Source organism: Ursus maritimus, unplaced genomic scaffold (assembly GCF_017311325.1).
Source record: "Ursus maritimus isolate PB19 unplaced genomic scaffold, ASM1731132v1 scaffold_19, whole genome shotgun sequence".
NCBI lineage: Eukaryota > Metazoa > Chordata > Mammalia > Carnivora > Ursidae > Ursus > Ursus maritimus.
Genome location: NW_024424341.1, coordinates 6,923,639 through 6,938,155, shown reverse-complemented (window position 1 = coordinate 6,938,155; position 14,517 = coordinate 6,923,639). Strand labels below are relative to the sequence as shown.

The following is a 14,517-nucleotide window of genomic DNA, read 5'->3' as shown; positions in this document are numbered from 1 at the left end:
AAAAAAACTCTTCACAGTGTAGGGAGAGAGGGAACATACCTCACTATCATAAAAGCCATATACGAAAAGCCCACAGCAAATATCATTCTCAACAGGGAAAAACTGACAGCTTTTCCCCTAAGGGTCCTTAAGGAACACAACAGGGATGCCCACTCTCACCACTGTTGCTCAACACAGTATTAGAAGTCCTAGCCTCAGCAATCAGACAACAAAAAGAAATAAAAGGCATTCAAATTAGCAAAGAAGTCAAACTCTCACTCTTCTCAGACATGATACTTTCTGTGGAAAACCCAAAAGACTCCACCCCAAAATTGCTGGAACTCATACAGGAATTCAGCAGTGTGGAAGGATATAAAATCAATGCACAGAAATCAGTTGCATTTCTATACGCTAACAAGACAGAAGAAAGAGAAATTAAGGAATCAATCCCATTTACAATTACACCAAAAACCGTAAGATACCTAGGAATAAACCTAGCCAAAGAGGTAAAGGATTTATACTCAGAAAACTATAGAACACTCATGAAAGAATTTGAGGAAGATCCCAAGAAATGGAAAAACATTCCATGCTCATGGATTGGAAGAATAAATATTGTTAAAATATCTGTGCTACCCATAGCAATCTACACATTCAATGCAATCCCTATCAAAATATCATCAACATTTTTCACAGAGCTGGAACAAATAATCCTAAAATTTGTACGCAACCAAAAAAGACCCCAAATAGCCAGAGGAATGTTGAAAAAGAAAACCAAAGCTGGTGGCATCATGTGGCCGGACTTCAAGCTCTATTACCAAGCTGTAATCACCAAGACAGTATTGTCCTGGCACAAAAATAGACACACAGATCAATGGAACAGAACAGAGAGCCCAGATATGGACCCTCAACTCTATGGTCAATTAATCTTCGATAGAGCAGTAAAGAAGATCTAATGGAAAAAGGACAGTCTCTTCAATAAATGGTGCTGGGAAAACTGGACAGCCACATGTAGAAGAATGAGACTAGACCATTTTCTTATACCATACACAAAGATAAACTCAAAATGGATGAACGACCTAAATGTGAGACAGGAATCCATCAAAATCCTCGAGGACAACACACACAGCAACCTCTTCGACTTTAGCCACAGCAACTTCTTGCTAGACAAGTCTCCAAAGGCAAGGGAAACAAAAGCAAAATGAACTACTGGGACTTCATCAAGATAGAAAGCTTCTGCAGAGCAAAGGAAACAGTCAACAAAACTAAAAGGCAACCTACAGAATGGGAGAAGATATTTGTAAGTGATATATCAGATAAAGGGCTAGTATCCAAGATCTACTAAGAACTTATCAAACTCAATATCCAAAAACCAAATAATCCAGTCAAGAAATGGGCGAAGACATGAATAGACATTTCTCTAAAGAAGACATACAAATGGCCAACAGACACATGAAAAAGTGCTCCACATCACTCGACATCAGGGAAATACAAAATAAAACCACAATGAGATATAACCTCACAACCAGTTAGAATGGCTAAAATTAACAAGACAGGAAACAACAAATGGCGAGGATGTGGAGAAAGGGGAACCCTTTAACACTGTTGATGGGAATACAAGCTGGTACAGCCACTCTGGAAAACGGTATGAAGATTTCTCAAGAAGTTAAAAATAGAGCTACCCTATGTCCCAGCAATTGCACTACTAGGTATTTACCCCAAAGATACAAATGTATTGATTCAAAGGGGCACCTGCACCCCAATGTTTATAGCAGCAATGTCCCCAATAGCCAAACTGTGGAAAGAGCCGAGACGTCCAACGACAGATGAATGGATAAAGAAGACATGGTGTGTGTGTGTATGTATATATATATATATACATACACACACACACACACACACACATACACACACACTGGAATACTACTCAGCCATCAGAAAGGATGAATACTTACCATTTACATTGACATGGATGGAACTGGAGAGTATTATGCTGAGCGAAATAAGTCAATCAAAGAAACAATTACCATATGCTTTCACTCATACATGGAATAATAAGAAACAGCACGGAGGATCATAAGGGAAGGGAGGGAAAACTGAATGGGAAGTCATCAGAGAGGGTGACAAACCATGAGAGACTCTTAACTATAGGAAACAAACTGAGGGTTGCTAGAGGGGAGGTGGTTGAGGGAATGAGATAACTAGGTGATGGGCATTAAGGAGGGCATGTGATGTGATGAGCACTGGGTACGATATGCAACTGATGAACCACTGAACACTACACCTGAAACTAATGTTATACTCCATGCGGGCTAATTTAATCTAAAAACAAAACAAAAAAACCAAAGATAGCAGACAGCATACAGCAAATAGCATTTCTAAAAACCACACTATCCTCTAACATACACCTGACCATTTGGTCATCTAAAACTGTAATTTGGAAAAAAAAGAGAATGTTGCTGCCTTAGGACAGCAAGGGTCAAAGAAAAAATGCAGCATATACATTAGAAGCAGAAAAGATTAATACATTCAATTTAGTGTTCAATGTAAAGAAATTGGGGGGAGGGGAATAAACGATCAAACTAGATTCAAGTTAAGGCATTAGGCTGTTCCTCCTGAGATTTTTGCTGAAAAAACTTTGTAGCATATGAGATCACATATTTAATGCTGTCTTTAAGGTAAGAGTAAATGTTTATGGATTAAACATGGCAAAGTCCAACTGTAGTGCTCCTTTAGTTTTCCCCCCCAGAAAGGTTCTTGTAATTAATTGTATTTTAAAAATAACTTCTCATTATTATAAATAATATCTTACTGAATAATAATTTGTATTATACAAATTGTATATTAAGTAAGATTTATATTTTGTTTGTGGGTTTTGTTGTTGTTGTTTGTTTTCTTAGTTTTATTACAATCAGGGACAATATGGTCAACATCCATGAAATTTAGAACCTGCTAAATCATATAATGGCTTGACAAGATTTATATTTAATCTGGATTATCTATTCTTTTAAAAATAAATTTGATGTATAACATTGTTTAAAAAAAAAAAAAACAGGAGCTATTTTAACCTTAACATTGTCCCAGATAGTTAATTTAACACGACCGTGCTTCATTCTGGGCCTTCTAGGAGGTAAAAACAATTTTTTTTAAGTTCTCAGTACCAGAAAGGATGGTCCTCTGTAGGTTAATAGGCAACTATTTTTTAATATTAAAAATTCAACATCCAGAAATCTGGTTTGTACAGCACATCTTATGTGGGGCATAAATGTGTGCTTTAGAGGTCACATTTGAAAAAAATCTCTGGCATTTTCTTAAATGTAGGAATTTTACTAGCCAGGATAATGTATCTTTAAATTTTCAAAAGTCAACCATATAGCTACTCCTATGCCAGCAGCCGTTCAGCCGTCAATCAATCCACTGCTGAACTCAGTAAACCTTGGGTGTAATAACTAACCTGTAATACTAGCCTGCCAGTAACAGAAACAAGTGCAAATAAACGGTTCTAAAAATTATGAAAGTCAATGGAGTATTTCTCACCCCAAGAGAAAAGAACAAATTCACAGGAAAGAGAAAAGTTCTACAGAAGGACAGAATTTAAATTCATTTTATAGGCTTTTGTATGAGAAAAAACAAAATTCCAAATGGCACAACTGTTCTTTATACAGCTATATGTACCTTATTCTTTAAATATAAACGTTCATCATCTGATTGACTATTGGTATTAAGAAACACATCTATCAACAATCATAAAAATCCTATCTTTCTCCAAAATCAGGGAAAAGGCGCTTTCCTGTAGCACCTTCTTTTCCTATTTGGTCCCAAGACCTAGATGATACAAGTTCAGCATTTAAATAATTTATGTAAAGAACTATAGTAACAGTAAGATAATCAGTGGTGAGTATTTCAATAGAAGCTACATGAGCTTTCTGAGTAACAATCAGATTGTAAAAAGGTGTTATTTTGTTGGCTTACCAGTTGTACTTTTGTTCCAAGGAAGTTCCACCATAAGTTCTAAATAATTTCTAGTCAGAGCATATTCTGGCATTGACTGAGGCATTTTTTTGAGTCTGTGGGGAAAGAACACATAGCAAAAATGTTCCACAACACAGAAGAATTCCCTAACAACACAAAAATCCGGCACCTGCTTTTCTGGGTCAGATATATTATGCATATTTGATTTTAAAAATCTGGAAACGTTTCTTAAAAATGTGGTTATTTTGTTTTATGATGTATTTACGGAACAAAATTAAACAGATACCTGCAAAACGGGGGTGAGGCATGGGGGAGGGAACACTATATCAGATTCTATCCTTGAAATATGACCTTACCAATATCGGTATCTCACAGCAGGAGTCTCAAGTCACACTTATCTACTGATATACCTATCACAATAAAATTTAAGTGCCTAACCATGCATAACAATAATTATATATTATTAATTATATATTTTATATATATTATAATAATTATTTATTATTAATTATATATATTTTGCATTAGAGATGAAATCAGCTCATAAAAGCAAGATAATATCAGATATTTAATTAAAAAATGCAACTTCCACAATAAATGCAGTGTTTAAAAAAGTGTTCTGCCCACAACAGATGTTCTACATTTAGTAATTAATGCCAGTCAATATAAAACATCCCTGAACTACAACTCATGTCCTTAACTGTGAACCTGAGAAAGTCTAATCTTTAGTTACTGAGCATTCACTTAGGTTCATTATAATTCACTAATAAAAGAAAATGTAACACAGTTATACTGTGTCAAGTATGAAAAGAAAATACCGGTTTTCTATTTAACCCTCAGATTATCCATATGCCCTATGCTGACATCAAGGTTTCTGTGTACTTCATCTTATACAAAGAGAAACTGACAGTTCCTGCCCTCTAGAGTTTATCTTTTTTCTAAAGAAGAAAAAAGTGACATGTGAAGAACACAGTAATAACTGAACAAACACTGTGTCTAAGCAAAGCACAATCCATTTGTTAAGACAATAAAAACGCAGCTAAGAAGAGTGACCATGTTTGACAGTACGCTGTAAGTGGAAGAACTGCATCACTTATACACAGCAACTGAGAAAAAGATTAGGGACACTGGTGTTAATTCAGGAGTATTAAGAATGTTTTAAAAATCAGATTCTGGTTGAGGAATGAAGAGGGATAATCTGAAGATTCCAAGGATCACAGCTACAGTCTGAGAATTTTGAAAGCCATGAAAGGTAAAAGGTGACATTGGAAAGATAAAATGAATAGAGTGATCTATACCTATATAGAACATAAGGAGAAAGGTCAAATAACATAAAACAAATAACTCAGCTTTCAGTTTGTGATCCAAAGAAGCAGATTCCAGTTTCCATGAGCAGCAATTTTTAACATTAATATGCAAAATGAAAATACCAATGAGTCAACAGCTTTTTTTTAGCATCAATTTACCTTTTTATCTCTTTGACACAGACCTTATGGGCCTGCTCTGGCATACTGGATGTTCGTATTTTTCTCTCCAGCATGACAATGTCATCATTGTCTTCATCCTCATCGTCATCTTCTAAAGCTCCTGGGATGTGTGCAATTCTCCTAACAGGACGTATTGCTATAACCTAAAGTAGAAAGCAGAAGGGTAAAACTGTGTGTCAAAATAAATTGGAAATGAGGTACCTAGTGACACACAAGGTTATAATCGGTGCTGAATAACATTTTCATAATTAGAGTCTACATCTTTAGGAACGAAGTTCAAAATGATAACTAAGAGGCACAAGCACATATGGAAGCAACAGAATTTCAAAAGTGGATCAATATAAAGTGGACATTATTTTACTATATGCTTATACTACAATATGAGAAAAAAATTCAAGAACTGGCTACTAAAAATCATGAAAAATCTAGGAATATCTTTCTTTGAGCTATGACTGCAGCCACTACTTTCTTGATTATATTACTACTTAGCAACTACCAACAGAATAAATTCCACTTTCCCTCCTACATTACAAAATTTCTCTCTAACATCATTAATGTTTCTACCATTGACTCTATTCTCTTTTGACTTCAACACACAGAAAAGTCTTCCTCTGCTCAAAATATTTTATCCTACCTATGTCCCTTTCAGTTAACTACACACTATTCGCTTCCCTTCTTCTGATGTTCTTGCTTTTCCAACAAGTGGCTTTGACCATCACTTCCCTTTCCTCCTTGAGTACTTCAATAATCTGTACTTGACACTTTGGCTTTTGTCTCCATTATGTTGAAATTGCCCTCTGAAATCCAACGACCATCCTCTTTGCCAAACCAAATAGCTTTGTGTTCTCTTTCTCCACAACTTCTCTATCATATTTTAAAACTTCTGAAGTGCTCTTTTGAAATTCTCAATTCAATAATATCATGAATCAACACCAGCCATCAATGGAACAAAATGATATACTGGTATTTCATTTAAAAGCATGGGAATTTAACCAAAGAGGTGAAAGACCTGTACTGTGAAAACTATAAAACACTGATGAAAGGAATTGAAGATGACACAGAGAAATGGAAAGACATTCCATTCTCATGGATTGGAAGAACAAATATTGTTAAAATACCTATACCACCCAAAGCAATCTACACATTTAATGCAATTCCTATCAAAATACCAACAGCATTTTTTCTTCCACCAAGCTAGAACAAACAATCTTAAATTTGTATGGAACCACAAATGACCCAGAATAGCCAAAGCAATCTTGAAAAAGCAAAGCAAAGCTGGAGGCTTCACAATTTGGGACTTCAAGTTATATTACAATGCTGTAACGATCAAATCAGTATGGTACTGGCACAAAAACAGACATATAGATCAATGGAACAGAATAAAAAACCCAGAAATGAATCCATAATGATATGGTCAATTAATCTTTGAAAAAGCAGGAAAAGAACAGCCAATAGGAAAAAGACTGTCTCTTCGACAAATGATATTGGGAAAACCAGACAGTAACATGCAAAAGAATGAAACTGGACTACTTTCTTATACCACATACAAAAATAAATTCAAAATGGATTAAAGACCTAAATGTGAGACCTGAACTATAAAAATCCTAGAAGAGAACATAGGCAGTAACGTCTTTGACATTGGCTGTAGCAAATTCTTCCTAGATATGGCTCCTGAGGCAAGGTAAACAAAAGCAACAATAAACTATTGGGACTACATCAAGATAAAAATCTTCTGGGGCGCCTGGGTAGCGTAGTTGTTAAGTGTCTGCCTTCGGCTCAGGGCGTGATCCCGGCGTTATGGGATCAAGACCCACGTCAGGCTCCTCCGCTATGAGCCTGCTTCTTCCTCTCCCACTCCCCTGCTTGTGTTCCTTCTCTTGCTGGCTGTCTCTCCCTCTGTCAAATAAATAAATAAAATCTTAAAAAAAAAAATCATCTGTACAATGAAGGAAACGATCAACAAAACTAAAAGGCAACCTATGGAATGGGAGAAGATATTTGCAAATGACATATCTGATAAATGGTTAGTATTTGAAATACATAAAGAACTTATAAAACTCAACACCCAAAAAACAATCCAATTAAAACATGAGCAGAAGACATGAGTATATAGTTTTCCAAAGAAGACATCCAGATGACCAACAGACACACGAAAAGATGCTCAACTTCACTCATCATCAGGGAAATGCAAATCAAAACTATGAGATATCATCTCACACCTGTTAGAATGGCTAAAATCAAAAACTCAAGAAACAACAAGTATTGGTGAGGATGTGGAGAAAAATGAACCTTCCTGCACTACTGGTGGGAATGCAAACTGGTGCAGCCACCATGGAAAACAGTATGGAATCTGTGCAAAAAGTTAAAAATAGAACTACTCTATGATCTAGCAATTGCACTACGAGGCATTTGCCCAAAGAATACGAGAATACTAATTCAAAAGGACACATGCACCCTGATGTTTATAGCAGCATTATTTACGACAGCCAAATTATGGAAATAGCCCAAGTGTCCACTGACTGATGAATGGATAAAGAAGTTGTGGTACACACACGCGCGTGCGCGCGGGTACACACACACACACACACACACACACACAGAAATACTACTCAGCTATAAAAAAGAATGAAATCTTACCACTGGCAATGACATGGATGGAGCTAAAGAGAATAATGCTAAGCGAAATAAGTCAGCCAAAGAAAGACAAATAGCATGTGATTTCATTCATATGTGGAATTTAGGAAACAAAACGACCAAGCAAAGGGGGGAAAAAAAGAGGCAAACGAAGAAATAGACTCTTAACTACAGAGAACAAGCTGATGGTTACTAGAGGGGAGAGGGTGGGGGAATGGACGAAATAGGTGATGGGGGTTAAGGAGTGGGTACACCTGTCGTGATGAGCGCTGGATGTGTGGAAGTGCTGAATCACTACACTGCACACCTGAAACTCATTACACTGTACACGAACTAAATGGAATTTTAATAAAAACTTTAAAAAAAAAGGAAACATGAGATATACAACTATCACCTTAAATTATTTTCAAAGACACTCATCACAGTTGTTAATTTTTAAAATATAGAAAACATCGGAAACAACACACAATGACTGGCAAAGAGAAATGACTTAGTAAATTATCCTTTTTGGTGACGAACCAAAAATTACCAAGAACAAAAGAAGAGAAAATATTACCGTGTTTTTAAAAAAAAGACAGACCCAGACGTGGAAAAGGAGTAGAAAAACATACTGAATTTAGAATTTTATCAGTAACTTAAGTGGTAAGAGACAATGAAGGTTTTGCTTTGTTCCTTTCTTTATTCCCCCAATTCTTTTTAACTTAAAAAAAACCCTGAATCTCACATCACATAAAAACAACTGGAAATGTGAAGAAGCAGATGGAAAGAAATATTTACCCGCTTATCATCATCTTGCTTGTGTTTTCTGGTCTTCTGAAGCAATTTCAGGCCTTCAATTTGTCTGACGAGCAGCGGTATGGTCATCTTGAACCGTTCCTCTAGACTCACAGCATCTAAAATCTAAGGGAACATGAGTCAGTTAGTACAATCTCTCAGGAACACATGCTCCCAAAACAAGGCAGTCAGAGTCATGACTTAAATTGTTAAGTAACAAAGCCAACTATCAACATTTACAGCTACGTTATAGCCAATACAACCAGATTAACTATATTAAACCACTAGAATCCTAAAAAGGAAAAAAAGCATCTTGACAGTTCATTTAAAAATGAAGTCATGTGTACTGTTCCCACAGCAAGAACAAAATACACATTTAATGTCAACTCTTTCTGTGAATTGTTCTTTTAAACCCAGAATGTATCTACATATTAGGCCTAAAAAATTCTAGGGTCAAAATATTAAATTTTTACATTCATGAAAGAATAGAAGCACTTTTAACCAACCACCAATGATCGGAGTAATTAATGCTCACCATTCTCTCAAACATCCCTGCTGATGCCCACAGCCAGCTTATTTTTTAAAGTTTTCTCCATTTAACTTTTTCCATAAATTGACAAACTACTAGTACTGATAATGTGAATAAAAGAGCTGTCTGAACATACAAAAATGTAAATCAATCACTTTTAATAGTCAATTTCAGCGAAAGAGCATTTTTAACTACTTTTATAGATTTCTAGTATGTCTTACTGAAGGTCAGAATGTATTATTTCGAATAAAAACTGACAAAACAACTTAGTATTTAAGAAGGGAATACTATACCTGGAGCTTCTCTTTGTTGCTTGTTCGAATAATTGAAGTCAGAATGTCTGGTAAAGCTTCCCTTGGTAGACTATCTAAAAGGCGTCGCAATTTAGCAACTGCAGGGACAGACATATCTAACATCTCAACCAACTACAAGGAAAAAGAAGTCTTTTTAATGAAATCTGGCATTATTTGTGAATTCAAAAAACAGACTGCTATATAGGTGTAATGTTTGGGCCTCAGAGTCTTTGGTTCTGAAAGATCACTGATTACTACAGTCAGGTGTCAGAGGAAAAGAGAAGTATATTCAAAATATCAAACAGAATCAAAAAGTAAAAAATGGCTCAAATGTGGGTAATACGAACGTTTAAAAGGCTCTGTAAATTTATGATCTTATTTTGAAAAAAATTAAAATTTGAGCAAAAGTTGCAATAGTACAATAAACTCCTATCCTCCCCCTAAGTTCACCAATTATTAACATTCTGCCACGTTCGCGTTTTCTAAGCATGTGTGCGCTCACGCCCGCACAGTTATTGCTGAATGTTTTAAAGTAAGTGGCAGACACCATAACCCTTGTTCTTAAGAACAAAGGCACTCTCTTACATAATCACAGTGTAATTACCAAATTCTGGAAATTTAATAGAGTCGATGCTATTATGCTAACCAATGAGTAGTTGAAATACCGTTTTTTAGTAGAACATCTGGATTAACGAGAATCTGAGTGCTGTGAATGATTTTTATAAAAACAACATCCAGGGTACACCTGGAGTTAAGACACATTAAGTTCAAAGCAAGCTTTCAGTAACTATGATAATCATTGGGGTTACTGACAAAGTTCTCCTTTTCTTCTGGGCACATGGCAGGACTTTTTCTCCCCTTCTCTGAATACAAATGGGGCTATGAGTCCTGCCATGATCCAAGAAACAGGAGCAGAAGTGACAGTTCCTTCTGGGTAGAAGCATTAAAAACCATCGAGATTTGCCACATTTCCTTCTCCAGCCTCAGCAATAATGACTACATGTTTTGGGATGAATCTCTAACCTTCCTGAGTCCCTAAGTGACTCAAACAGGTAAATCAGCACACTCTCTAGTTTTAAGTATAAAGCATGAATGAGAAATACACCTTGGTTATAATGAATGCTGAGATTCTGGAATACTGAGAACAGCAAAGCTTAGCCCATACTAATTCACAAATGATGTGCCTCATTTAGTTACTCTAAAAAGATTTCTGATGCCAGTACTAATCAAGCCTCTCTGAAGGCATTGTAATTTAGGAACCGATCCATGGCCTGCCAAAGTCAAGGGAATGAAAGCGCAGTCATGATGAAGTTTTTCAGGTAATAAAATTTGAAGACTCTTTCTCCTAAGAATTCATCCTAAGAAAACAGAACAGTTAAAACTCGTTCTCCAATCACTTACTGAGCACAAACTACATGACAGACACAACATATGGCGCCGTAGGGGATGGCTAAGGCAGGGATGAATGCAAGTCTGGTAGAGGAAGCAGACCCATAAGGTAAATTTCAATACAATGTAATAACCATCACATTAAAAGGGATGCATAAAGGACAGTGGAAGCGCAGGAAAAGGAGCACTAACAGCCCACAGGAGTTGGGAAAGCATAAATCTGAAAAGAGAGAAGGAAGAGCACTCCCAGCAGAGAGAACAGAAGGGACAAAATCACAGGGACATGAAACAAGATGTGAAGCTCTTGGATGGACAACGTGACTAAATTGGGTTTAAATGGGATTCAACAGAGTTGGGAAGGGTCTTAATGTTATCCTAAGGAAGTAACTTTACCCTATCACCATTAAAGTCTTTTTCTCAGGGGAGAGGCAGGCCCGAAACGTCCTTAGAAAGGCTCAGTGAACAGGATAAACCAGAGAGAAAAGAAACCAGAAAGAGATTAGTCAGGAAGCTACTGAAGAAGTCTACTGATGAGGGCTATGTAAGGAGATACAGAAGGAAAGGACAGAAAAGTATTAGCTGGAAACCACCTCAATGTCTAAAAGGAAAGATAAAATTCTGATATCCGAACTCAATGAAATTAATAAAAATACTTAATATGAAAAGCAGACATGGAGAGGAAAACAAAACAGAAGACTGAACTGGACTAAGATCAGAAGATCAGCCAAAAGTTAAAACTAAATGCATGACCGCAGTGAAATTATGGTGATGTTTCTCTCTAAAGATTCCTTTCATGTCATTACAATTCTTCACATGTTTAAAATTTCTCTTTTGATTCAAAGTGGGGAGAAGTAAAAAGCAAAGTGCAATCTCTATAAAGCTGTGTCCAAAAGAACACGGACCCAGGGAGTATTACCCAGGAAAAAAAAAAAAAATTCTGATTCTCCCTCTATCTCCTTCTTAAATGGCATAATCACTTACTTTAGTTCTCAAAAGGAAGTTTCTTTGTTCAGAGCAGATTCTTCCTTTAAGTCCCCACAGAAGTTATAGTTCTAAGTTTTTCATTTTCCTATTGTTTATCACACTAGAAGTGCGTTGCTTCAAATGCCACATCAGGTACAGATACCCTAGGCTGTGAACACCTGCCTTACACTTTGCAATGATCGGGGGCCTTTAGACACTGCCTGATGCTCACAGATCTAGTTACGGTCACTGGACTGCATCATCAGAAAGTAGAAGACTACATTTTATAATATATTTCTTACAAGGTTTCTTACAAAATGGTGTGAGGGGAGGAGCTTTCCATTCAATCTAGAGTTCAAAAACCTCAAACTTACAATTAAAAAGGCAAATATTTAATGCATGCCTCACGTGTGCTTCCCTCCCAGCATTCTAGGCTTTAATCATCTTTGAAATTAGTCTACCATAGACCTAACCTTCCAAAGTCACTGCTAGTCTTAGTGTGACCTTGACTTCTGAACCAATGTAACTTATGTAATTTGCTACCTAGATGTTCTTGTGACATAGCGCTTTTGTGCAATATTTTAATTTTTAACATTATGCAGGCTTAATAACTAATAACACTGGAAGTTATAAGGAAAGCTCTAGAAATACTCTTTGGAAAAATTTTAGAAAAGTTGGCTCATTTTTCCTGGAATGACTTAGGTATACTCTTTAGACAAAAGCAAAGTGAAATCAATATATTATATTACTAATTCATTTAAACATATGCTGCCCTAAAACTTCACCACTCAACAGATTCATCATATCTTAGGGCAGCAAAGGAATGGAAGAAAATGGGGTTTTAAGGAAAAGAAATAAAAGCAACTCACTTGTACTGCATATTTGTAAAACTGTTCTGAGAGTTCTCCTAGCTCCTCCCTGGTTTTACAGGTGTTGGGAAATTCTTCAAGCCGGTCCAGCTGCTCCACTTCAGCAACAGGATATGGCTTCTCTTTTAAGACCTGTACGATCTGGAAACGGCACAGGCCTGTAATCAGCAAAGTGTAGTGAGGCTTGGGCCAGTTACTGCCTACAACCTGAACCGCCAGGGCAGCCGTCCCAATCCTGAAAAACACACAAAACATCAGTGTTACAAATGTGCAGTGTGGTAGAACAGAAACTTGCCTCAAAACGTGTTTCCTTTTCTGAGAAATTCTTTAAAAAACAAATAACATCTAAAGTGGAAATGAATTATTTCTCTAATTCAGCATCTAGCAATGGTCTGTGAAGTCACTACCATCAGCAAGGGGGCAAAGCAGACCATCTCATTCCAATTAGCATCTCCTTTAAGATTAGGTAGAAATTCCTAAAAATAAAAACATAAAAGTACTTGACAATTACACAGCTTAAATTCATTTTGCTAGGAATGAGGCAATATTATACCAGAACAAATATTAGCATTTTAAACAGATGGAAATATAAACAGCATAATGTTAAACCAATCTGAGAAATCTCTGTTCCAGTAACCAGTTTTGCTACCAACATCAAGCCAAGTTTTTCACACAATCAATCCCCAAAATATCTGCCTTTTCACAAACTGTTAATCAAATCTGAGAATCAGTACCTACTATGCCCATGAATACGAAATTTCTAAATGTGGGGACTAAATATTAGAGGCCACACACTGTCATGACTGAAGGTATAAACCTAGTTCTGTCCTAAGTGGTAAATGCCCCACCTAATACTAACTTAAAAAGTTCTTTTTTATTTCCGTCTTAGCTCCTTATCAGAACATACAATTCTGACCAAGTTACATATAAACTTAATTCACAGAAAGGAAGTCTCATCCAAACTAAGCCAAAACTCTACAATGTAGAAAGAGCCACATTCAGAAGACACATCTAGATCCCAAACTAAAATTTTATCTTCTCCGTTCAGCCACAGGAAAGGTTGTCACTTCAGAGAAAAAATTACAATTAAGGCAACTAGAACTCTCAGCACCATGGGGAAATGGTAATCCTAGAAAATCGCACTTGCCCATCTCAAACACACTGAATCATCTATGAATACAGAATTTGAATATTTCAGGAAATTTGCTTACTTTTATATGCAGTCAATTCGCGACTACTTCCTTATAAATTATTCATTGCGTAGATTATGCGGAACTTTTGGCTTCCCTCTCCCATTCAGTTAATTTTGGGCTACGTGCACCTTTCCTTGCCACCTTTTCAATCACATCATGCGTACGGGGGATAAAAACTGATTTAAACAATAACTAAAACCAAAGAATCAGGAAGATAACTTGGTGGGGAGAAAAAACATGATATACTTTAAAAACTGAAATGATTTGACAATCATCTATTATTTTAAGGTATTTGTGTTGTGGCTGCTTTTCTTCAGTCATTAATGGTAGTAGGCTCTATCTCCCACTTCCTGTAAACCAACTCAGACTGCCTGAGAAAGTTAGCAATAGCTGAACTGATGAGAGGCCAAGATTACAAGTCCCCTCAGATAATGCCCA

At 36.3% G+C, this 14,517-nt stretch overlaps 1 protein-coding gene across 3 annotated transcripts in view; it reads right to left on the bottom strand.

The window, feature by feature from the left end:
* Nucleotides 1–14,517, bottom strand: part of LONP2 (lon peptidase 2, peroxisomal) — a 105,485-nt gene that overhangs the window by 85,417 nt on the left and 5,551 nt on the right. For 2 of the 3 annotated variants that reach the window (XM_040633263.1, XM_040633261.1), the window contains exons 2-6: nt 12,887–13,121; nt 9,666–9,797; nt 8,847–8,969; nt 5,415–5,578; nt 3,949–4,043 (exon numbers count right to left, since the gene is read on the bottom strand). In XM_040633263.1, coding sequence (XP_040489197.1) covers nt 3,949–4,043; nt 5,415–5,578; nt 8,847–8,969; nt 9,666–9,797; nt 12,887–13,121 — 749 coding nt within the window. The remainder of the gene's footprint in view (nt 1–3,948; nt 4,044–5,414; nt 5,579–8,846; nt 8,970–9,665; nt 9,798–12,886; nt 13,122–14,517) is intronic. The other variant, XM_040633262.1, reaches the window with a different exon arrangement.